The 26,879-nt window shown below is 40.0% G+C and overlaps 1 protein-coding gene across 1 annotated transcript; it reads right to left on the reverse strand.

The window, feature by feature from the left end:
- Positions 1 to 1,062: 1,062 nt before the first annotated feature.
- On the reverse strand, positions 1,063 to 19,870 carry jak2b (Janus kinase 2b). Its single transcript, XM_070904774.1, has 24 exons — positions 19,595 to 19,870; positions 17,278 to 17,514; positions 16,498 to 16,621; positions 16,278 to 16,395; positions 13,381 to 13,526; positions 12,556 to 12,847; positions 12,193 to 12,312; positions 11,802 to 11,959; positions 11,139 to 11,250; positions 10,076 to 10,262; positions 9,334 to 9,458; positions 8,992 to 9,126; positions 8,727 to 8,814; positions 7,427 to 7,554; positions 7,044 to 7,182; positions 6,556 to 6,707; positions 6,064 to 6,214; positions 5,489 to 5,625; positions 4,770 to 4,959; positions 4,380 to 4,504; positions 4,112 to 4,284; positions 3,652 to 3,769; positions 2,483 to 2,596; positions 1,063 to 2,040 (listed from the first exon to the last, which is right to left on the reverse strand). Exons 2-24 carry the CDS (start codon positions 17,498 to 17,500, stop codon positions 1,933 to 1,935), a joined length of 3,363 nt encoding a protein of 1,120 aa, XP_070760875.1. The 5' UTR covers positions 17,501 to 17,514; positions 19,595 to 19,870; the 3' UTR covers positions 1,063 to 1,932.
- Positions 19,871 to 26,879: the final 7,009 nt, after the last annotated feature.

Genomic DNA, 26,879 nt, shown 5'->3' on the forward strand with positions numbered 1-26,879 from the left:
TGTCCGTAAAGACAAATGCATTTGGCTAAATAACGCTTTTCACAACGGACAATGACAGAATCTTTGCAGAAAATTAAAGGCAAAGAGACAGTCCCATAATTTATGCCTTTTTATAGTTGGATTGTTTTTTGCAGCTTGAACCTTCAAAGCTGTGGAGGCCCATCTCCACCAGGAAAAAACAGACATATGAAAATAAATAAATACTATAATCTTATAATAATAAAAGCATCTAATAAAAAATAATCCTAGTAAGTCAAAAATGTGACTTTTTAATTAAAAAACACGATATTAAGTCATCATTTAAATATAGTATAGTTATAATCTCATAATTCTGATTTAGAAAATGAAAATTTGGACATCTCATAATTTTGTTTCCATTCGACTCATCTCATAATAAGTTATGTACTTTTTACTGGGAAAGAAACTTTTTTTTTTTAAATTTTTTTTTTTTAGTAGTCAAATAAATTTAGTACTCAAATAAATGCTACTGTTATTTTCTACCACTGTTGCCAGTTACAGATTTAATTTTAAAGTAGTTATATTTATTGCTACCTTTTTTGGGTATTCTTTAGACATTTTTCAATAATTGTAAAAGTGAAGTTAAGACATTTGGTGAAACCCCTCCAGGTGCCCCCTTAATCCAAGGTCTCTGTTACAGCAGTTACATAATGAGGTCTGGTTGGTACATACCGAAGTATCAGCGTCTGGAGGTGTTAAAAACGCTTTCCCCTGCACGGCAATGTTGTTTGGACTACAGCTTAATCTACACACAGCTGTCTTTCTGTTTGGATTTTTTTAAGGACACCAAAGTCAACTTGCTTGACAACATTCCTGACATGAATAAAGACGACTCTGACATGCTAAAAGACAATTAGGCAGGGTGGATCAGAGTCATCTTTATGATCAACATCTTTTCTTGTGAGATGCACATTTGCCGTTCGGACCATAGACCACACACAGTGTAAACTTTTATCCTATAAAAAGATTATCAACTGTAGTTTATGAAGTTCCCTTTAATCCAGTTTGCTCTAGAAATAAAGCTGTCATGTCATGTTCAATAGCACATTCATTTATACGGTGGAAATAATGAGGAGTTTCAAAGCAATAGACCACAAGAATCTTCTTAATAGATATGCTGTTGAATTAAACAGTTTTTAATTTTCACACCACCTCGCACAATGAAAACATAAAACAATAACAGATTTTTAAATCACCTTAGTATGTACTTCATTAACACTGACATCTTGCTGGCAGTTCAAATATAGTATTTACTATATTTTCATTTTTATAAAATTATAAAATTTTTCTGGACATATGTACACAAATATACTGTAGGTATATACACACATACATAGAAAACACAAAACTCTATTAGTCCATTTCTCTATTTCTCATCGTGTGAGGGGAAAAGGGGGTGGCGAGAGCTAGACCCTGCTAGCTGTTTGTTTGGACACAACACACTCTCTCTCATACACCCACACAGACGCACACACACTTATACAAACACACACACAGATCTTGTTTGACACAAGCATCTCTAGCTTTAGGCCTGGCAAAAGTCTACTCACAGTCTCTTTAACTCTTCTTTTAAAACTTTATCCAGGATGTTGGATCGAACAAGTTTGCTCTTTTATAGCAACATCCCCTTCAACAGTACATCCAAGCCTCCATTTCCATTCTGCTGCTAGCCACTAAGCTGCTCCACTATAGAAACGGAGGATGAGTGCCTTGCTTAAAGGCACCTTGGCAGTAGTTTTTGAGCTGGTCCTAGTTTCAAACCACCACTTCCAGTCACAAGCAGCTTTGCCACATGCTGGCACTCAGCAGGAGAAGGACCTTGTTTTGGCCTTTGTCCCTTTGCCACAAACAGGGCAACAATGTTAAGAACGACTCGGTTGAAGAAGAGGAGGGCACTTTGGGTGATTCTTCTGTTTAAAACTCCTTACTGTCCCTGAACAGGTCGATGCGCAGGGCGAGCTCCTTGAAAGAAGGACGCAAGCTGGGGTCGTTGTCCCAGCACTCCTCCATGATCTCGTGTATCTGAGAGAAAGAGCAGGAAGAAAGATAATTATTTGTGGATGAATTCTTGAGATAAACAAACAACAAAATCATTACAGGTCTGTACTGTTTTTTTTGTTGCATTTTTTCCGTTATTCAAACAGCCATCAATGGAGCTGTCCCAAAAAACAAAAACAAAAAAAAAGACTGTTGCCCCGGAAAAAAGTTGAACCTGGTTTCTAAAGGTAATTCGCAGACCCCATCCCTGGTTAGGGTTTTAAATTTAAGTTAAAACAACTAAACAAACAAATGAATACAACTAAATAAAACAGACTGTGTGCATGTGTCCATGTATTGTGCGCATCGACGTACAGGTGCAAGAGTGTTTTTGTATGAGCGTAAGGGTATATGTATACAGTATGTAAGTGTGCAAGTGTGTGACAAGTGGATCCGGTCAGAAGAAAACAGCAGTGCATGTTCCTACCTCTATGGGACACCCTAGAGGTTCAGGCAGCCTGCTGCCTGATTTGAGGAGTTCAATGAGGTGATACACGATCAGCTGTCCCTGCTTGTCATTTCCCATCATGGACATAAAAACCTGAGGAGGAGGATGGTGACAGCAAAGACAGATTTACAGAAAACAAGAAAAAATCTAAAAAGGTAAAAGTACAGTAACTTGATGTCCTAACAGCGTGAGCTATAAATCTGTTATAGGAGACAAACCTGAGCAGAGAAATGTTATTATTGTCAACATGGCAAACAACAGTATGGCTTCCGTAAGCGGGAACGTGGAAATTAGTGTATATTTAAACTGTCAGCAATTAAGTTTAATTGTGTGTCACTGAGAAGTTCTGGCTCAGCTGGTTCTTCGAGACCAGTGGCCTCAGTTGAAGGCATTTAGAGGAGGGAGGAAAAAGCTCTCCTGGTGTTGTCAGGGTTCAAATGATAGGTTTGTTTGTTTAACTGCACTCCGATGTCAAATGCATAATTTGTCACCAAAACTTTGACAGGTTGGCAGGTCTGTTTGTTGTGGTAGATTTATTTGTTCACTTTGCAGGTTTCCTACATGCTTCTTCATGTCTTTAAAATGTTTTGAAAGAATAAAACAGATGCTGCTCCCATGAGTTTGTCTATACAGAGCTGTTCCACACTGTTAAATTCTATTCCTTTTCTTTTCTAGGCTTTTTTGCATTTAATTCATAGTACAAGTTGAGAGGCAGACAGGAAATGTGGCGAAAGAGGGGAATGACATGCAACAAAGATCCCCAGGCTGGTTCAAACCGGTTACACTACTTTCTTAAATTAAAAATCGGATCTTATAAAGGACAGAGTAGTCAAACAATTTACAGTATGGTAGGTAGCAAACATTGAGAAATTTGCTTGAATCTGTAGTTTGTTGTGTGTTGCCAGGTCCTTCTGAAGGACTGGGTGCTGCAACATTTATCAATACTACTTGTTTTTACTATTTGCACAGTAAATGATTGGGAAAGTATTCTAAATGTGCACACCACTTTTAATGTTCTCCGTCAAAGTCATTTCTGTCTTACTGTTTTCTACACTTAGTCTAGAAAGCAGAGAACATAAATTAAGTTGAACAGGAACTGAAAAAGCCAGTGCTTGCATGCATGCGTGCGAGTGTGTTTTATCACTTACTGCAGGAGGACTGCTGTTCTTGTCACTGTGTGTGAAGAGCTCATAAAGCACCACTCCAAAGCTCCAGACATCTGATGCCACAGAGAACTTGCTCTCAGTCAACGACTCAGGGGCATACCTACAAAATAACACACCGTGCGACCGTCTGTAGCTGTCAGTTCTGCTTCTCTTAAGAGGGGAATGAGTTTACAAGTGGACTTCAACACTAGGACAGGCATCACAGTTTTGATCCCAAAACGATATCACAGCAAAAACAAATAATAAATAAAACAATGTTACAAGAATTCCTGGGAATAATAGTCATGAATTTTGTGTCAGCTACAGCAGGAAATGTTGCATCAAACTCCTACAAAAAGCTGGTCTTAAAAAAAAGAAAATGTCATAAGAAGGGTGAGGACTTCTGCTACTGAGAGAACAAAAATACTAAAAAGATAAAAATAACAGACGCGCAGAATCTCACCAGAAGATGGGACTCTCTCCTGGCTCTTTGACCATGTAGTACTCTTTATCCTGAGGCAGAACTTTGGTGAGGCCGAAATCTCCAATCTTCACCCTCAGCTCGCTCTCCACAAGGATGTTTCGTGTTGCCAGGTCTCTGTGGATATACCGCTTACTTGACAGGTACTCCATACCCTGTGAACACACAGAAAAAACCCCACATTATTTTCAGCATCTGTAGCTCCAGCAGCTCCAGAAAGCATATGACAAAGCCGGACAAAGTGAAGTACCTTGCAGATCTGAGAAGTGTAATGCACAAGCTTCTTGTGGTCGATCCTCTCCTTGTTCTTCATGAGGTAATCTCGCAGACTTCCAAAGGGCAGATATTCCATGATGAGACGGAGATTTCGTCGTCCTGAGAGAAGCCAAAAAGAAACTGTGTCATCCATGGGATCAAAACACAAAAGTTCAACACACAAAAGACTTCACTGATTGATTAACAACTCAAAGTGTACTGTCCTCACTTACCCACAACAAGGCTGATACTGAGACAGAGTAATAGCAAAATCATAAGTAGGGATGGATACAATGACATTATATTTCATGGATGTTATAGAAATTGGCAATACTACAACCAAAGTAATTAAGGGAATGGACTATTAATTACAGGTCAACTGTACCTGCACTGTAGCAAACGCCTTTGTACTTGACGATGTTCTCGTGCTGCAGAGATTTCAGGATCTCAATCTCTCGCTCAAAGTCTCGTATGTGCTCCGCGGTGCTGTGCTGGAGTTTCTTCACAGCCACGACCTCTCCGGTGTTGTCCTGAAGCGGGTCATATCGACACATCTCCACACTGCCAAAGTTTCCCTTAAAGAGAAGACAAACTGAAGTGAGCCCTAATTTTTTTTTTTTACTCATACTTTGATTGCTCATAGTTAAATTTGCAAGTCCATCAAAATGAAAACTTGCGCAACTCTTCTCCAGAAAAACAGCCGGAAATGTTTGGAGAATAAAGCATGGTGTAATGGAGAAGATTTGTGCAACATGTTTTCATTTTGATGGACTTATGTAACTATATCTGCAAATGAGTAAATGGCTGACAAATTGCTGGCTAGATAACTAGCTGAAAAATAATGTGACATGAGGTGCAGACAAAGAAAATGTTAGCATCTTAGTTCATTGTTTACTACATGATAATCCACCCATATGATACAGATATAATACCCTTTATATGAAGAATATGACCAACCTAATTTAACTGAGACCCCATTTGCCATGACACTATACGACATGGCACAAACTCTGCCAAGACATTTGCCAAAAAGGGTCACAAGTCTAAGCTTACTAACATGAGGTGATTTGCTCTTAAAAGCACAGTTTCCACACTTCTTTGTACCTTCCCCAGCTGTTGTAAGAATATGAGGTGTCTCTCTTCAAACTGAGCCGGCTCCTGACTCTCAAAACCCCCAGTCGACCAGCCAGAGCCCACTGTCCTGTTTGGCAGGATGTCACTGTCCACAATCAATTCATAGTCTGGGGACAGAAAGACAAAAATTATTTACATTCATACAGAAATTAAGTAAATCAACATCTACTGAGAGAATTAAATTCACTTCTGTGTTTGTTGGACTCTGAAGTATTTCCAGCACTGGTTCCCTCAGGTCCCAACGCTTGGCCAATCATGTCTTGGACCAATCTATGCACTAATCATGCAGAGATGAAATTGATTTTCTCATCTAACATTCCCAAAATGCTGAAAAATTCCTTGAACACTATCCCTACTCCCGATCCTCACCTGATTCCAACTTAACAGCTAATGATGACCTAATAAAGACAGGAGCCGAGACCCACTTTTCACTGACGTGTGTGTGAGTGGTTAGGGGGTGTGTGTCTGAAGACATTTGAGATTCCACACTGGTGTGACCTAGATTCCCTGTTTGGCTTGCCAGCTGATGAGGGGTGTACACCAACCTGGTGTGAAGAGGCTGTGGAGGTCACGGATAACGGCACGAAATGTGGGCCTGAACGTGGGCTCATAGTCCATGCAGCTGGTGATCAAATTAGCCAGTTCGGTCCACTTTGGTGCAGGAAGCTGGTGGTGGTCCTCGTAGAACAGGGTTTTCTAGGTGATGGATAATGGACATACGTTATGCTCAACTACAGCCTCTATATGTGTAGATTATGCTTATGATATAAAGTATTCAACTAAATAAATCACGTTGTCATTTTATTAAATCACAAACAGTGACGTTAAATTGTTTGTTTACAAATTGTTGTACACAATTGTTTAGATACCTAGAAATGCCTGCATCCTGTACTGCATTTACAACACTCTCTATTGAAATTAAGACAAACAAATATATAAAAATCATATACCATGATAAAACACAGTATTGTTACCTTCCAATATTACACATATACCTTGTTACAGTATATATTTTAGGTCATATCACCCAGACCTACCTTAGAGTTGTCCAGTGTTGCTAAAGGTTTCTCTCCACCACTGCAGATCTCCCATAGTGTGGTGCCAAAGCTCCACTTGTCTGCAGCCAGGCTCAGGTTGGCAGGGTCATCGATACACTCAGGGGGCACCCAAGGGATCCTCTCAATCAGGACTGCTCACAAAAAAAAAACATTTAACCCACCACTGTTAGTAAATGCTTCATTTTCAATTAAAGCACTTACATTTTCAGGCAAAATTTCAGCTGATTCAGTTTGATTTTATGCACTAATTGAATACATTCCCGCACTGCACATTGGGTGTTTTTATTTATTTTATCTAATTTTACCTGTGTTTTCTGTAACTAAGCACCACACAAACTGAAGAATTCCAATGCAATAAGATGCTTAAGAAGGAACTAACTCATTGCAATCACAACCTTGTGAAATAGCTGCCCCCTGCTGATTAAAGAGGTGTATTACAGTTAAACTGAGGATAGACGTAAACTCACTTTCTTTGGGCAGGACAGTGATGCTGATGCCGGGGTCACTTAGTTTGATGAAGGGGGGGTTCCCAGCCCTCCGGTCATCCTCTCTGATCAGAAGAACGTTTTTAGCACAGACGTTCCCGTGGACAAGGAGCTTTTCTTCCTGCAGGTTCAGGAAGGGAGAGAATAATCAGCCTCTTACCAACACAGAGAAAACTTCTTACAATCTTCTTACAGTTTCGTTTCACAATTTATTTCAGTTTTTTTTTTATTACCATTTGTGTAACAAATTAAATGCATTAACTTTTGTAGCAGCTGCAAAAACTACAGCAGCACACAAATTGATATTCATCAATACATTCATCAATGACTTGGCATCAAATCTGGCTCTAAACACAGATTCCTACCAGGAAGTTCATGGCCCAGGCCAGCTGCTTCGCCACCTCCAGCTTCCACAGGATGTTTATAGAGTTCTTGTTCTTCTTCAAGTAGGTGTCTAGCGAACCGAACTTCACGTGCTCCTGCACCATGATATCTGAAAGAACATTTTTTCAGGTTAAAAATCACCATGTGACGAAGAGCAGCCAGCTTGGGGGTTTGGGGGACATGCCCCCCTGGAGAAGAATGTCAGCCGTAAAATCCCAAATTTAGCCTTTGGCACATTCTAATGCCACTAGTCCATCATATACACTGATACTTCATCATATATATTACTGGAGGAAGTTCCATTACATCATGTTTTATTTGTAAAACATGATTTTGGGCATCTGACATTAGTTTGCATAATTGGTCAAAAAAAGTACAAAAGCTTTGTAGGACATTTGAAACTATTAATATACAGTGTGAGGCTGAGGCATAGCCCACATCCTCCTCATATGACACAGGCCTGTTACTTTGACAACATTGCCTGTTTTAGGGTGTGTTTGCAATGCGTCTTACAGATGGCTCTGCTGTAAAAAAGATAATTAATCAATTAATTAATTCAGCCCATAAACGTCTGTGTGGCGTGTATGGAAAATGCAACGCTTGTGGACTTTTTATGCTTACAGCGCAATCGTCTTGTTGCTGGATGTCCCCTGTCTGTGCAATCAATGCAAATCTTATTGTGTTTTGTCATCAATTATTTTGCTGATATTTGTCAAACACTGAAGACGACGTCCACCCAAAATATAGTGAGGGGAGAGATTGGTGTGTTCACAGACAAACTTCCTTGCGTTTGCTGCTGTGTCAGCCACGGTCCCACACATGCACCAAGATGAGAATAAACAACCACGTAACCAGTGACGTAATGGGAGGTCCTCGCAACAAGTCCTGACAGTTGTAGATATTTTTTTTACACTACCCAACAAGCTGCTTTGCCAGCAGCCATTTTTTTGTTTTGAGATTTTTCAGGTTAGATTGATTAATGCCAATTCTGATGCCTACTGTAGCAGCAGAAGTCTTATGAGGTGAGGAGTGTGGGGCAGGTGAAAAAGATTCTGGGGCAGGGTATTGTAATCCTCCTAAGAATAGCCCCCATGCCTACGGTTTAATCGCTGCTCTGAGCCTCGAGCTAATAAGAGTCTGATCAAGATTATAGCAAAGCATGGGAGACTCTTGACATCATTAGACCATAATGCCATAAGCTGTACTGTATGCGAGTTGTGTGTTAGACCGTTCTTGGCTCTTTTTTCTTCTCAGCACGACAAGTGTGAAAGTGTGACTTACTTTCTTCTCCGCAGACACACACGCCATAGTTAAGGATCAGGTGCTTGTGGGACAATTGGCTCATCATGCTGGCAGCTTCAAAGAAAGACTGTAGGACAAGACAAGACAGAGAAGACAGAAAACCAAATTATTTATGTGCCCATGATAGACAAAAAGGTACACCTGTGTAGGCCTTCAACTAACAATCGTCTTCTACCGATTTGTGGCTATAAAAATCAAGTGTCCCTGCAATCAAAATGTTTTGCACAGCTTTAAAGCCACAGACCTCGGAGTAATTCCTGTGGGCCTGGTCCAGGACTTTCATGACAACTTCGGTTTGGTGCATGAGTCCATAGTCTCCCAGCTCCTTGCGGACCCCTTTGAAGATCTTGGTAAAAGTCCCTTGACCTAGACTCTCCATCTGAAAGGAAGACCATTATTGCAGCTTTAATTCTAAAATCATAGACAGTCAATTCTAACCCTAAACAGGCGATTATCTTAATTCATTCAGAGCATGACTTGTTGGTAAAATGCACAGAATGTGATAGTACATACACTTTCATGTACAGAATGGTTGGATAGGTGAGGAAATACATGTGACAGTCCTGAACATGCAAACTAAGCTTACAAATTCCAGATCTTCTTTTCTGATCTTGTGAAACACCATTTGGCTGATGTTGTGTCGATGTAGTGACGGAGATAGAGGCACTTCGGAGCCTTTGTTGCTCCTGCACACAAGGAGGCAGGACTTCTCTGTTGGCGGAGAGAAAAGAAAACAATCTTATAGAAATCATCATCATCAATTTCGGTGGAAATGAATCCACTGTGTTATTAAAATTCCTGGCTCAGACCAGTTCTGGTTTAATTACGATAGGACTGAGACACCCTTGAGTCATCCTGGTTGTTAGTTTGTACATGCATCCCAATTCGAACAATGAACACTCTTCCTCTCGATTACTGACTGGCCAGAGTACTGGCTTTACTTTAAAACTAATAATAAACATCATATTAGGGTGCATTAACTTGTGCATGGAAGTTGATTCCTTCTTGTGGGTGTGGGTGAGTTTCTCAGGAATCCAAATTGCTGTCTCTGTGTTCAGCAGCATCTTACAGCTGGAGGCCCACGGACACTGGGCTGATCGGCCCAGCTCAATTACCATTACAGTTTAAAAATGGGAGATCCCAATAAACACAGGTGACAGAGAGGCCCAGTGTTTAAACTAATAACCTGTGTGCTTATAAATCACTGGATAAAAAGGGGTGTTTCCTTCTTAGGATATCAAACATTTTCCATTTATCCCTTCTGCCCTTCACATAGTTAACAGCATAGTTTCCTCAACTCCTCTTCGCTCCCTGTATGTTAGTTTTACCTTTGGATTTAGGAGGATAGCACTTGCTGAATTGGAAAATGACGCTGTCAGAGCGCACAGTTTCCTTTTGGTAGCAGCTGAGAAGTTCCTGCAAGCTGCTGAAGTTTCTTTTGGTTCCACTGAGGTTAAACTCCCCGTTGGCAGACCTGGTTATCTGGCAGTGCTTGTATTCTACAGCGTCATACACCTAGCAGACACAAAGAGGAGGGCAGACATCATTTGAGTTTGACAGTAATGCAACAACACTAAGTCTGATTTTGAGTGCGACACCAGTTCAGGTGGTTTCAATTCTGCAATGAACAAGAAGCTCTTAAAACATGTAGCCTTTTGTAGTGTAGGTTGATACCGAACCTGTACGGCCAAACTGTGTTCGTACTAAACAAAACTCGAGCTGCTGAGTTGTTGTAGTCGTGTTGCTGCGTTACAAGTGACAAGATGAAGTCCAGTCTGAAGGCTAATCAACCACAAAGATGCTGCAATGTAATTCATACTCATTTGAGGCAGGATTGTGCATCTGTTTACTAATGCAATGCTACATGCTACAAGGTATTGAGGATCAACTTTTTTGCCGGAGCCATCTGTGTTGGCATCATTAAAATGAGGAGGCTGTGTTTTTGGACACAGTGCTATTAACAGACTGAGTGTGGCCATAGACTTGTTAACTTATTCTTAGATCAGATAGTTCTTGGTTTAAATGATAACTGTCAGTTGTTATTTTATTTAGGGGCAAGTTCTCATCTTTGTCACAACATTAAAGATTACATTAAACGCTGATGCATCAAAGACGTTTGACTGATTTTGTTAAATGAAAAATATACAAATAAAATCAAAGAGTAAAAAAATATGTTTAAAATCAGCAATGACATTTACCATGTACCACTATCAACATATTTCCAATGATACCCAGAGTGCCACATACACATACAAGACCAAAACAACTCAGAGGCACAAACACAGCACAGGACAAGTCCTTGGCAAGTACCCCTGTAACAGGAGAAATTTTACGGTATTTCAATTTTCACTCTCCTCTACGTTATCAATACCCCAGGTGAGTGTTACTTACCTCAACAGGGAAAGTCAGAAAATACTTGTTGAAGTCTTTAGGGCTACATCTCAAAATGTACAATCCCCGCTTGTTTCCACACTTCTGAAGCCGGTTGATGGCAAACTCCATTCTGCAACAGAAAAACCCCACAACAATGCAGTCAGAGCAGGTTGTTTATCTGTATCTATCAGAGTTTTACCTGCTAGGATAGGACATTAATACCAGCTACCTGAGGAATGCTTGTACGTTTTTGCACATTCTTCCTGTATAAGAATTTCGTATTAAAAAGCGGCAATTTTCACTGCTGCCAACACAGAGATGTCTGTTGTGGTTCAGCTGTAAACATGGAAAGTGGAAGAAGTAGGAGCCCATTTGCACTTCTTTTTGTGGCTGGCTAATCACTGTGGGACAGGGGCATGACTGTTGATTTGTCAGTTTTGGAAAGTTTTGAAAAATTGGGCAATGCATCCACAAATCTGAGGAGTCACCTGTTAGCTTGTCAGTCAAGTGAGGCAGTGAAGGCATCACAAATTAGCATGACATGCCATTCCTCTAATAAACATAGTTTGGGATTAGGCTACATGGGTTGTTTTTCTTATTCATTCAAACTTTGTTTTTTGAGACAGCCCTTGCTAATGCTGTTGGTAAAAAGTAAATTAAGCTTTGTTATTCTTCACTTACGAGATGGGGCTATGGCAATGACAACCGATGGCCTCCACAAGCCTAGGAGGAGCCACTTCTTTACAAAGGTAGTGATGTGCGTCTGTAGTCAGCCGATAGTAGCCATCAATGAGGGACACAAAGGAGAGGGCTTCAGACAGGCTGGGGAACTCCAGCTCCTGAAATATACAAAAAACACTGTTAGACATGATGTGTAAACTTCCACCATTCTCCAACTATCTCCAAACTGCTCTTGTTGCAACAGTGGGGAAGGAAACCAAATCTTTGACAATGGCTTTTACTTTTACAGCCCTCTCTGAGGTAGCAAACCACTCAAAGTGACCACATACTGTGGTAACACAAAAAAGTAGTCACAACAGAATAAAGACAGACATCCAAAAAGTGAAATTACCAGATTCTTGCCATCTTGTTTGTTGATGGTGACCACCCGACTCTCTGCAGCACCCTCCTTGCTGGCCTGTTTGATGTTGATGTCAGTGACATCAGGGAAGTCACACAAGGTCTGCAGCTCCTGGAACAAACAAACAGCATAAGAAACGACTTCTGTAATAACATTATCAGTAATGCCTCTAAAGGGACCAAATCAACGAAGAATTGATCGCAATAACAGGTGTTGTTTGTATAGTCACAACACAGAAAAACATCTATGTGATCGACAGGAAACACAATGAAAATTACTGTAAATAATATTTCATTTCACAAAATGGCAAAAAAATTAATAACAAAGCTTACTGACAGCACTCATGATACCAACCTGGTCAGAATCTTTCAGTTTCTCTCGACACCACTGGATGCCACTGTCTGCAGCCACCAGGATGATGAGCTGTCCGCTGGACGGTTCCCTGACCTTGAAGGTCTCTGTGTAGAAGGCCTTTTCCAGGGACTCCATGCTGATGAGGTACTTGAGCTTGAGGTCGCGCGCTGTGGTCCGACACTGACTGAACTGCTGGATGAAGCGCTTGAAGCGGAAGCGGATTCGCTTGCGTGTTAAGAAGTTGCAGTCCTGGATCTGAGCTCGCACGTCCTTTGGCAAGAAGGACTTGTAGCTAGAAGTAAGCAAGAGGGAATTTTTTTGTTAATGTAGCAGCAAAAATCCTATTAGATTATAAAATTGTGTAGTATTTAAGTGGTGAAAGAAATTAACATTTTTCATTGAAATATGACATTCTTACAATTTTATTGGCTTTGACTGAAACATTCAAAAACAAGACATGTACTGAGCCATTTGCAAAACTTTTTTTTCAAATAAAAAGAATTTAAGCTTTGACTTACTCTACGTGAGTCACTAGGACTGGATCTCGAACCTCAAATATGTTTCTAATTTAAAAAGTAGCTGTAAACTCCAGATTAGACAGTGATGTGTTCAAGAAGTTTGGCTTGTTTTGGTAATGAACAACACATAAACAAAACATTTTGTATAACAAAAAGTGTGGTATTGAAAAAGCTTTTTTTTTGGCATCAGTACTAAAAATCAGGGTTTGTACTAGCACCAATTACACAGTTACATCAATTCGTGCTTTGCAAGTGTTCATTTCAGGTAATTTCCCCAAAAAAGCGGCCTTTGTTTTTCCTCTAGTACCTTATAGTGTGGTAAATGTCCAGCGGAGACATCTGTCTCTCCTTGGCTGTTCTGGTCATGTCGAGTACAGCCATACCGAGGCACTCTTCCTGAGTCTCATGGGAGTTGGGGATCTTCACCAAGCCATTGACAAAGTCATTCCTCCACTGCGCACAGAGATGAGAGTAACACACAGTCACAGTTACTGCTACAGGTGAATAAATCTGATGACACTTATTGCGCACAAATCAGTGCATTCACTTGTGTTTGTCTTATGTTTTCATGTACTTAGGTAAAGTATGTGTACCAACATTTGTATACTGTGTGTGTGAGAGTTCTTATCAAAACCACAGTTCCAGGCTGCGATCACATTCAAGCTGTTTCACTCAGTTTTTTAAGCATGAAAGAACATTGCTATTTGAACCCTGGTCCATTGTGGTGCAGTTTGTTTATAGTTTTAATGAGAAGCAGGCCAGCCACACAATCATGTGGCCTGTGTGTGACAATTTAAATGCTACGCAAATGTATTTATGTACTGATCAGGGCCTCATCATGTTGACTGTCCTTCCTCTGATTCTATTCACCCCTTGTTATTCATGACAGATGCTCATATACAACTACCTGTCATCTTCATGAACCTATAGTTGTTCATACTGTGGCAAAAAGAATGCCAAATTAGCTATTACCAGTTGCTGTTTGCAATGCACCCATAGATGTAGAGACAACTATCACTGGATCACTTTAAAATTGAAGAAAACTGAAAAACGTGATGATTCTCAGGAGGATTCTCATGTTCTGGAGTTAAAAGGAGCGTTTAGGGACATTTATATGCAATGGATATCTGGGATAATAGGATATCCATGGGAAAGTACCAGTCACACTGAATCAGAAAACATGTGTGTCATGTCTGTGTGTTCAGATTTGACTGTGTTATGAATTGAGAAAGAGTACAATTTTAGACGATCAATCTAATTGGGGCACGAAGGATTTTTATGTACCTCAACTGCCTCCATGAGCTGTGTGTCACATCCACTACTGCATAAAGCAGGCCAAACTACAATAACTAACTTCACGCTGTTTTAAACACCGGCATGCATCTGTCACTTTCACCTCACACAGTATCTTTGCCTCACATCTCGCACATACAAGTAGCACACATCCACGCCCCCCCCCTTGAGAGGCACGCCTCATAGTTTGAAAACCCCTGCGCTAAGACCCTTGTATTTTAGTTGATATTTGCTTCAATGGTGTGTGTGTGTGTGTGTGTGTATGTGTCTGTGTATATTATATATATATATATATATATATATATATGTATGTTAGTTAACCTGGTGAACGCAGAGACGCACTCCCTTTGCAAGCCATAATAGCCTTACTTTATCACAAACAAAGGGGCTCAGCTCTCGATAAGACTGTGAGGAATTCAACATATCCTTCACAAAGCAAAGCGTAACATCTGTCCGGAGTGAACGCAAGTTTGTGTAATGGTTTAATGGCTGCAAACACCCAACGTGCTACACCCTCAAATGACCCACGCAGCAGTGCTTCCCTTCGCCCTTATAGGCTTTTCCCGAGCCACTAGCAGATTTCCACAGGCATAATTCCACATAATCCTTAAGTTCACTGAGAGTTCAGCTCCAGTCATAATACTGGCTCGAGTTACCTGGATTCACCTATACTACACTACTCCTTTTTATTGCAATGTGGTTTACACAAATCACTTCTTGATTGAGGGCATGCAGGGCTCCGACGATACATCTGAAAAAGTCTCTATTGCATGTTTCTCCTCCTTTCCTACACAGATATTATATAGTTAATGCTGAGTGAAAAAACACACAAAAGCAGAGGGCACTTACTGTAACCTCAATCCTGGGGTTGGTCTCCTATCTATGACGGGGAAACTTTCCACCAATACCTCTAAGGCATTATTAAAGTAGTAGTACTGTGACCCAATGTGGCATCCATGGCTAGACTAACCCGTTGGGTAGCCCAGGGGCAAATATCCCACAATGGGTCCATACTAATAAAAACACATAAATGGGCCACGCCATTGCACTGGGTGACGTCTTTCTTAATCACCATGAACACTGTAGTTTATTTTTAGTGAATTCCAAAAAAACTGGTGCCGTAAATATTCACAAGCTGCAATTCACAGCTGAAAATAGTCCAGTCTTCCCAAAAATTGCATTCAACCGACACACCAAATCTGGGAATTTCCTAAGTCTTGAGGGTCTAGGGCAGCTTCCTGCTTTGCACCGTCAGTAATTGAGCCTTACAGGCATCCTGTCCTGGCTTTCAATATGAAGAAACTTTCCTTTGTGTGGCAGACTAAATTGTTTCAGACAAGGACAAGAACTTTACAGCAAACGATTACATTTTTGGACAATAGCTCCACTCTGAACCTGCTGTCATCTAGATGCAAAATTACTCCCAAAGACCGAGTTCCCTCTCACCTGAGGGCTATAACTGCACTTGCTGAAAGTGTCAGCTCACTTGTTGGTGCCAATTGCTTGCATGGGCAGCCCTAATGTTTACAGCACAGACTACAGTGTGTCAACAGAATGAAATCCTGCTCACCAGAGACACCCATGGACAAACATAAGGTTAAAAAAAGAAAAGAAAAAGTACCTGTTTGTTACTTCTCTATCGTTATCAGGGTCCCTGGGCAATGCTTTTAACAAAAGTGAGATTTGAAGGTGTGACCTAACAAATCAAACTGATCAATATCAAACTGACATCACTGCGCTTGTCAACGATATGAGCTGCCTAACTTATGATACTGGGCTGCAGGGCAATGTATGAACAATTACAACATGCTCTTGAATATATTTGTTAAACTGAACCACATATAAAAAAAATGATTTCATTTCTAACCAGTTTATGTAATAAAGAGAGTGGCTGTGTGACGAAGTGCTCACCTGAAAGAAGAGGTATGACATTACAAAGTCATCAAGGACGGGACTTTCTGACCCTTTGGCGACCCCATATCGATATGCCCGGGATGCCCCACCACTGTACCAGCCAGGGAAGTAGTACCTGTGGTAAAAGGTAACAGAGAAAATGCAGTAAGTCACAAGGATACTTTTATCTGGAAAAGATATTCAAGAGGCAATTCAGAAACAAAATTATGTATTCTACCTTATTCTAAAAAACACATCTTCTGATGCCAATTCGTCAAGCTGGAAGATGTGGTTGGGTGAAAACCACAAGCGGTCTCGCTCTCGGAAGAGACCAAAAAGGCTAAAGTACAGAGGTGATATACCTAAAGCAGACAAAGCATAAGAAACCACATTATGTATACTGTGTGTTGCTAGATGATCAGATGAGCACAGATCAAAATAAATTGTGCTCGCTCATCTGTATAAATTAAGTGCATAAACAAATTACATATACCTGTAGAAACAGTTAATTTAGGAGCAACTCAGAGGAGTTCATATTAGATTATGCTTTAGGACACACATTAGAAATATGTTTCTAGTACAAACACAAGTGAACAAAAGGTCAACAAAGACTGTCTATAATGTCAATTTTGCTTGGTTTATCATCCAACACATAGCATGCAATTCCAACAACATGCAGGTTAGTCCAGCCCGCCCCCCCCTACATGGCCCTGCTCTGTGTATTAGTTGTATCAGACTTTTATTGACTCTGAAACTGTACCTCTGCAAACAAAACACCAAGAAAAGCAAAGCTACCACTGTTTTTGCTTATCCTTAAACAGAGTAAGGGAAGTTAGACAGACTGTAAAAAAGAAAAAGAAAAAAAGCATCGAGATGATTCAACAAGCCAACAATTTTTCTGCCGATAGGTTTCACTGTGGCCTCTTGATAACCTTATCTTGGGACCTATGCCCCGAGTTACAGCAAAACACATGAATGGGGGGTGCATTATGCAGGCTTGAACAGCTCGAGTACTCACTGCACGCCTTGGCTGCATCTATACACAGCTCTTCAGCCACGTAGTCCCCAGGTGAGTAGCTGAGGAGGCTGCTGTCGGCCGCTCCTTGGCTGCTGTGGTAGAAATGAAGTCTCAGAACAGCAGCAGCTGGGCTTGTGTCTGGAGATTCACGATGGGCGGTCCCATTTTGGTGCACCGCAGGGCATGTGTCAGTCACAGTGTCCATGGCTGGCAGGGAGGCCATCAACAACACACAACCTTCAATAAGTTAAAAGCAAAATTTCAGCAAAAAGAATGATGGCTTTATTTATTTTTTTAGCATAGTGTGATGAATTAAATATCATGATCAGCTAGGGCACATGGTCTCAACTGTTGCATAAACTGTTATCAAGATTCAAGCATTACATAAAGCTGCAGGGCAGAGGAACCATTGCCTGGAGAGAGGTTATAAAATCTGTAAATCTAATTCAAAACAAGGGCTACTCTCAGTGAGAGTTATCAAATACAGTTAGAGTAAGTTTCACTGGAAAAGGAGTATTGAGGTTTTTAACCCAGTTGCATGACATGTTTCCATGTCAACTTAGTGTTTATCAAGTTTCCAATGTATAATTTTCTCATTAATTACTTAACGTTTAAATTAACAAGAATCTATATGTACTTATTCCTATGTAAACATTTTGTACGGAGCAGAGTCATGTCAGAATAATCAAATTCCCTCATTCAAACAGCTGCTATTCAGCCCACCCCTACTCCATAACCTAGAATACAAAGGCTACGTCATTTCTGGAGTCCCGAGTCCCGTCTTCTTTTTTTTTTTTTATGAGTTCTGTTTGGTAGACTAGAGATAGACCACAATAAGGAGGAGACCCCACAAACTCAAAGAAAATCTCAAGTTATGTTGTAGAAGTAAAAACTATTCGTTCCTCCCTTTTCATGTTTTACATCACCTCCACAGTGGAGGAAATCTCTCTTCTGCTGTGACAAGGTTACTGATGTAAACAGATGTGCAAAGTTATGGCTATAATCGCTGCCAAAGGTGCCTCCTCCAAATATTGACTTGAGGTTGTGGTGAATACTCCTGCTATCAATAGTGTTGTGTTTCACATTCATACTAAATTTAGATCAATTCGGAAAATTTGTTTTCATTTTCACATGAATGGATCTTTTCTGTTGATCAGTGTTCATAAAAAGTTAAAATCCACCTTGATTCAAAGCTGTAAAACATCTAAACACACACAAAAAGAACATTGTATATGACTATGATCACCATCTTATGATGATTAAAATATGATTATTTTCATTTACGGTTATTTATTGATTTGTCCTGTGATGGTGTAGTCTATAAAGTGCGTAACAAATGTCCATCACAGTTTCTCAGGTCCCAAGGTCCAAAAACAGAGATTCAATTCACAACAACATAAAACTGCGAAAAGCAGAAAATCTTTACATTTGAGGAAGTGAAAATCATGAAAGCTCAGCATTTGTACTTTGTAAGTGACTCAAACTATGAACTGATCATCAAAATTGTTGTCAGTTAAATTTCTGTCAATCAATTAGTCCTTCAAAAATACTAATGGATCCAGGACTTATATACTGGTCGGTGAGCAGAGAAACACTACACTGAAACATAAAGCAAGCAATTATGTAGTTATAAGTAATGTGGCATTCCCCACAGAAAGTCAGAAAGAGGATATGGCACCTATCACATTAGTGGATTTGTTCTTAACTTCTGCAAAACACACAAAGGATGTCAGGCAATACTTCATATCACTTTAGACAGGTATTGCACTAAATGTTTCCCCTGAAGCTCCAAAGTTCCAATAATTCAGACTTTCAGGAGCCGTAAAAATAAAATAAAATAAGTACATAACCGTAGTTTAAAATCTTCATTTAACTTACATTGTGAGTCTTTAGTCTCTTTTATTTAGACAATGAACAGATGTACCTGGGCAATTTCAAGACTGAGAAGAATGCCAAAACTAAAAGAAGAAATGCTATAATTTCTGAACGCTGTTTGTTGTCATGACAAGTAGCAAATTCAAAATCGAGAGTTAAACTGGGCATATCCAGTCAAATATCAGAAACTTGGCTGCAGAACAAACTCACCGAGGCCGTGATCTTACGTGCTACCGTTAGCTATAGCTTCAATAGATTAACTTAACGCTAGCAACCCCACAGACCCACCTCTGTATGAGTTACCGTTAGCGCAACAGAAACAGAGTATGCAAATATATTTCAGCAACTTGACCGACTAACGTTAGAGGTTTGCGTTTGTGCACTTTGGAAAAATAAAAAGGATAAAGCCATCAATGAATTATTAATTAGTGTAAACACTTACTTTGGTTTGGCAGAGGTGCCAGACGTGTAGCTACCCTAGTTAGCTAGCTTGCTGCTAGCTTCCTAGGCCAGCGCTGCGAGAGTTTGACAGCTACGCCCAGACAGTGCAGCTTCAGTTCTTGAAGATCAGTACTCAAACAACTGCCCGAATAAATAACAATTTATTTAATGGTCGAAATCCATCTGGAAATAGTCTTATTTCCATGTCGCACTCAGCTGGGCTAACCAGCTAAGCTACCTCTGGTCAGCCTTGCGTTACCCATCTCACTCCGGAGGAACTTTAGCCGTCTATCTTGTCAATCTTGTAACTTAAGCTAATGCTAACTAAAACCACGTCGTGTCCTGTTAGAAAATTGGTCCGATAACACGGAATTCATCTGCAGGCAATCATCTCCCTGAGCCAGAACCTGTGGCCACAGCTGTACGGCGAGAGTTACATTATTGACATCTTGTCAACAGAATAGCTTTAACTCAGACAAGGTTGCTAGCTAGTTTTCCAGTGACAGCCACAGCGCAGCCGAAGCCCCAAGTCAGTCAACAAACCAGCCTCTCCCACCATACTAATGCTGCCTTCATGTGCTGTCGAACAAGTCACCAATATCGACAGACAAAAAGTGCTAGTCTCCAAATATCAACAGTAAAATAATATTTGACCACCATCAGTATTGCTTTTTAAAGCTAATATTGGCAATTGCCGATAGCCTGACCGCATACTAGTGCGTTTATATTTATACTATTATTTCTATAAAAGTACAGCCCTCAAAGTACTTTCAGTAGTATGCCTATACTATTATTATTTTAGCAACATGACGTACACCTGATACCTACTGATAGCTGCTAATACAGAAACAAATATCCAATGATGCAATTTTGCAAATGAGTCAAAATTATATGGCTATGAACAGAAACCCATCATCACAACGTTTTTAAAAGCGATGGTAAAAGATATGTCCATAGACAGATTGTTTATGTTAGAATGAATAATACAAATTAATATTGCAATAGCCTAATATAATATTAATTTTAAATTACACTAGGCATAATGGGTTTTGATTTTATCTCTCTTGTGTAAGTGCTATGTTCAATTTAAATCTATAAAATCTACCATTACCTCTCATCAAGACGCAACCTCTCTACATAGCTACAGTTATGAAGAGAAACTGCATAGTTTGAGTTTGTTAGAAATAATCTGAATAATCATGTATTGTTTTTCCCACTTCAGAGCACATTTTCGTATTACATTTTTATTGTATCGATGTCTGATAACCTATTATACAACTTTGAGTGCCGGGATTTGGAGGTTACGAGAAGCCCCTGAAGGCAGCATCTTCACACTCAATGGGTCCCTCTCCTTGTCAATCAACAAACCAGCAACCTAACCAACACCCAACCACCGAAACTACAATTAACCACTAGTTGCACAGATTACAGCACAGCTATACAAGAGAGCAGACTGGACACAATAGAATAAACACCTTTAATATGAAATACAGTACAACTTTGGAACACATTTACATTATGTTATGTTAATTTACATTATGTTAAATTTGTCAGAGGGATATTCATTCAACCTATTTATAGATATTTTTGAGCTGCAATGTGTGATATTGCTTGCTGTCACCATGCTGTATTTTTAACTGTGGAGACAGCTTATCATTTCAGTTTATTTATTTCATTTTCATTTTGAAATGATTGCAAACAAACCAGGACCTGTGAGTAGATTCTGGATGCTTAGTTGTCAGTCAACGGCTTACTTTTTTTTTTGTCATATTCGACATAGTTTGAACTGGTATAGAGCCATCTAAGACCTCCCTGACATGTATCTATAAATCTATAAAATTGGTGTTCTCAATGTGTGATTTCACATATATTAGGCTGACAGCAATCAAAACAATGCACACAGCCCTGAAACAATAATTTTTTTTTATTCTGGAAAAAGGAACAACTGAGATGTGTGGCGTAGTGGTTAGAGAAACACTGCCTCTGTGTGATGGACAAGCAAAGCAAAACAATTTTTTACAGGGTCCATTCCCCTGTGATTGTGACCAGCTGAAGAAACCCACAGCGAAGAAAAGTGTGATGCTTTTAGGAGGAAATATGCTGAGAGATGTGGCATCCTCTGTTCCAGGTATTACTGTTACCTCTCTCCAAAAAAAGGTCCGCCTATCAGAGCCCACTGATTGTAGACCTGCTGCTCTAATTTCCCCATGAAACACCTATAATCAGGGATACGAGGGTTTGCTCTCTCTCTCTCAAAAATATATTTAGTCAAAAGTCATTGTTGTGTTTCCTACAGCTCTGTTACTTTGATTGGGCATCCACTGACTGATTATTTTGACTGACTGGAGTAAGTGTGGATCTATTAATAGATAGATAAACTACATGGCCAAAAGTATATCTACACCTGAACATTAGATTGTCAAACATCTCATGTCAAAACCATGTAAACCATTACAGTAATATGCTAAGCCTCCACTCTTGAAGGAACACTCTCCACAAGATTTTGGAACCTGTCTGCAGGGATTTGCTGGATTTGCAAGAGCATTAGTGAGGTTGTACACAGATGCTAGGTGATAAAGCCTGGCCAGTTCATCCCAAAGGGTGTTCAATAGAGTTCTCCACACCAAATGAGAAAACTATTTCTTTATTGACCTAATTTCCTGCATGAGGGAATTGTTTTGTTTAAACAGGATATGACCCTCCCAAAACCATTGGTTGGAAGCACACTATTGTCTAAAATAGTGTTTGCCAACCGGGGATTTAAGACCCTCACAAGGGGTTGCAAGAGAAATCGGAGGAGATGTTTGAGTCGTGAGATGTTTATTTTTTCATACTTTCCTCTAAAATCTGCTTTTGGTTTTGAATTTCACGATGTCGAGCCTTTAAAACATGAATAAGAGCCTACAGCCACGCTAGCGGCTCCGTGAGGCTGTTCAGAGGTTCTTTGAGCTAAGTGCTAACATCAGCACCCTAACAGTCTCACAATGCCAATGCTAACATGGCGATGTCAACAGGTATAATGTTTACTATGTTCACCAGTTTAGCGTGTTGTGAAAACGTTGACCTGCTGAGGAAAAGTAAGGGAATCACCTAAGTCAGAAGGCTTCATCCTCTGGGGACCATGAATGTCTGTACAGAATTTCATAACAATCTATCCAATAGTATTAGATATTTTAGTCTGGTCCAAAGTGATGGACTGACATTGCCATCCCTAGAATCCCTAAAAATACAAGGGAAAATTAATTCTTAGATTGAACCTGTCAGCACGTTACAGGTGAAAAGCCGTCACAAGAAGACATTGCTTTGTTTGTAGCATTAAGATTTTCCTTAATAACTAGATAGATAGATAGAGAGATAGAGAGAGAGATAAATTGCTAGCTAGATAGATCAAAAGCTGCTGCAAGGCAAACATTTGTATCCCTTGGTGAAACCCATGGGCAACCACCTGATACACACTCACTTTGACGAATAAAGGCCTTATGGGAGTCCTGGAGCATTCAGGTGACACTTGTCTTTGTTGCTGCACAGACACACTGGAACACACACACACACACACACACACACACACACATATACTTTCACTGAGAAACTATCTTAAGGATGTCCTCAGGTGTTTGGGTGACAACACTCATACATGCCCACACACTCACACACACACACTCAGACAGGAACAGGAGAGTCTGTTCTGCTCCAACACTTATCCCTCCAGTGGATCTAAAACAGCATCACAGCCGGGTTGCCCACGGCAGAGAGAGGAGATGGAGGGAGAAAAACGAGACAATAGGAGAGCGGGAGAAGGCAGGGGAAAGAGGAAACGAAAGCAAGGGAGGAAGAGGGGAAGAAGAACAAGAGGAGGAACCGTGAGAAAGAGCAGAAGAGAAAACAAGGGTGGGACTGGGGAAGAAAGGGAAGTTACATTTTGGGAAATACGCTTGTTCACTTTCTGGCCAAGGGTTTTGATGAGAAGATTGAAACTCTCATCTTTGTGTGTTAAGTGTGGAACTGGAACCCGGAGGTAATTAGCTTAGCATAGCATGAAGACCAGAAGCAGTGGGAATCCGCTAACAGGACATGACTCTCTTCAAAGTGTTGTTTTTACATTTCTGTTTGTCTTTGCATTAAACAAACGAGATACAACGTATTAATCTGTGAGATTTAGATTATTATAGAATCTATTTGCTTTCTGTAGGATAAATATGAAGCTACAGTTAGCAGCTGTTAGCTTAGCCTTAGCACAAAGACTGGAAACAACTGGCATGACTCCGTGTAAAGGTAAAGAAAAATCCACTGCACCTCTACAGCTCACTAATTAACACCTTATATCTTGTTTGTCTGATCCGCTCATAAACCGAAGTGTGAAAACAAGTTGGGGTTTTAGCTTTTCCCCTACTTTCGGTCTTTGCGCTAGGCTCAGCTAATTGCCTTCTAGCTTTAACTCCATGCTTAACGCACAGACATAAGAGTGGTATTGATCCTTTCATTTCACTCCCAGCAAGAAAGCGAGTGAACATATTGTCCAAAATGTCAAACTATTCTTTTAGTATATACAAAATAATTTAATTCCTTTTAGATATAATTGTACAGTATGTACAATAAGCTGCTCTTTTAGACAGTTGGTGCAAAAGTAACAGGATGTATTAAGATGTTTCCTAACATTAAAAAGTGTCAAATCCTGGGACAGTGGTTTTTGACTTGCTCTAATAACTTAATAAAATATGACCTTTCCTGATCTTTTACAGACGCCACTATGTGAAAGTGACTGAAAACTGCCATCCATATGATTTACCACTAGATGGAGCTACGTGTACACAACCTTGCATAGAGAGAAAAACTGAGGAGGAAGGAGAACAGAAAGAAAAAAAAGAACATGAAGTGAAGAGAAAAAGAGAGAATGGTGATGAGACGGAAAAATAGAAAGAACAGAGGTAAAAATGTTTTTCCTTTGGTCCCTGGTGGTTTGAACAGAGTCTCCAAAGACCTTCTGTGCCTGAAACACACCACCTGCGCCTCCCTCTCCCACAGCCAAACACACACACACACACACACACACACACACACACACACACACACACACACACACACACAGAGTCATGTTTCCATCACTCTCAGAGAACATTACATTGACTTACATTCACTTCCTGGAGACTTAACCTAACCCTAACCACTACTTGCCTAAGCCTCATCTTACCCTAACCTTAAACCAAGTCTTCACCCTACAATTTAATGATTGACGTTATGGGGACTTGCGCTTTGTCCCCAAAAGGAAGGCAAGTCCCCGCAATGTGAGTAATGCATGTCCACACACACACACACACACACACAGTGCCCTATCTACCCTGGAAAAGTAATCACCTGCAGAGTTTCTTTCAATTAGCAATCTTTTTTAAGAGAAAGTGACAGTGGTGCATTTGGATCTTTCTTGTCGAAACCCTAGTTGTTAGAGAAAAGCTTTACACAGTGATGATAAATGATGCTGCTGATTCCGGCCTTGTTTCAAGTGTGTATAATGACAACAATATGAAACAATTCATAAATCACACTGTTGTCCGCTTTAGGAAATTACAATCGGTTCTGAAAAATAATCAAGCTTGACCTTATTTTTCTCAGTAACTCTTTGCATGACAATGACTATTCCTGCATATTAATGTGAACATTAACAGACGAAAATGGACTCTCAGTTGTGTACAGTGACACACAGAATGGCATCATTTCAATACAGATAGAAAGCAGCAGGGTTAAGAGTGTCAAAATGTTGCATTAATCTTTTTATTAATTGCTGTTTTCCTACCTACAAATCTTCCACTTTTTCCTGTGCAGTATGTACCTTTGTATTTTTTTCTGACTTTTTCCTTATATCAGGAGCTGTTGCTAATGTAGGCCTGTAAAGTCCACTGAGGTAAATTTGAATGGACACAAATGGGAAGGACATATTCATACACAGTAACACAGAACTCAGTAGATTTAAGTATTTTTGTAAGACTTGTTTAACAGCACTTAGCCTATGATGATGAATGTTTGTTTTACCTCTACTGTACTTTCATTGTACATTATCAATAGTGAGATGTTCATGAAATAGCCCTGTGATTGACCTGTCCAGGGTGTATCCCGCCTCTTGCCCAGTGTCAGTTGGCATCGGCTCCAGCTCCCCATGTCCCTCTAAGGATGAGCAGTCATAGATAATGGATGGGTGTAAGTTCATGAAATATATACTTTAAAAAACTTTTTTTTATCATCATGTTTTGAGTCAATATAACAAAGTGACTATGAAATGACAGTTGTGACAACATGACCTCCCTGCATTGTGCTGAGCTATGTGAAGATTTTACATCATAGTCTAAAAAGCAGATTGAATGATGCTGACTGGCCTGGAAAAACTTTAAAAGACAGAAAAAAAGTTTTGTTACAGAAATGTATAATTGATGAGAGAAAACACAGTTCCAAAGAATTTGCCTATTGCACAGACAAGCTTTATTTTATCCATGATAATGTCAACCACAGCTTAGTATGGACTTGGACATAATCGCATCCCTTTATCTGTACCTGTCTCTTTTGTATCTGTCTCTCACACACACAAACATGATTGTACTTCTATACTCACTTTCCTAACTCCAACCCTTACCTAACCTTAACTTAAACCTAATTCTTACTTTATCCCGAAAACCAACCCTTAACCCTCTAACACACAAACATCCCAAATTTCCTCACTTTCTAAAAATGTCCTCACTCTCAAGGTCTATGATTCAAATTGGTCCTCGCAGAGATAGAAGTACAAGAACACACAAACACATATATAGATGCACATGATACCTAATACCTGCAACGACTCAGTCGGGCCGAGCTGGGAGGCACAATTATGAGTAGCTGCCTTCTTGACCTTCTATCTGCCAACCGATCAAATTGAATGATGATTATCATATGAGCGATAAGCTCCTTAAAGCACTTTTATATAACTTTCTCTTTTTTCCCTCTGACTGTTTGTCTTTTTCTTTTCCCTACACTGGTATCTTTCTCTCCGTGCTCTTCTCTCTCTCTCTTTCCCACTTATCCTCGTCCCTCTTTTCATCTCTCTCTTCCACTCTTGCTTGCTTTCTCCTTCCTTCCTTCCTGGAAAAGGGCTCCCAAACTTTTACTGCATCTTGGATTTTACTCGGAAATGTCACATCATAGTTGAGCTTATCCATCACAGTCATGCAAGAGCTGCATTCGAACACTAACATTCTCAGTTGATTTGTGACCAAAGATTTAACACATAGCATGTTTATGTGATACATTGGTGAATCATGCTG

Source organism: Enoplosus armatus, chromosome 4 (genome assembly GCF_043641665.1).
Source record: "Enoplosus armatus isolate fEnoArm2 chromosome 4, fEnoArm2.hap1, whole genome shotgun sequence".
Taxonomy (NCBI): Eukaryota; Metazoa; Chordata; class Actinopteri; order Centrarchiformes; family Enoplosidae; genus Enoplosus; species Enoplosus armatus.

Excerpts from the sequence above, each read along its gene's own strand:
- jak2b (XM_070904774.1), bottom strand. The coding sequence starts at position 17,500 with ATGGCCTCCCTGCCAGCCATGGACACTGTGACTGACACATGCCCTGCG. Across the intron at positions 16,396-16,497 it reads GATGTGTTTTTTAGAATAAG|GTACTACTTCCCTGGCTGGT; the intron begins GTAGAATACATA and ends CTTTTACCACAG. Across the intron at positions 6,215-6,555 it reads CAACACTGGACAACTCTAAG|AAAACCCTGTTCTACGAGGA; the intron begins GTAGGTCTGGGT and ends TCCATCACCTAG.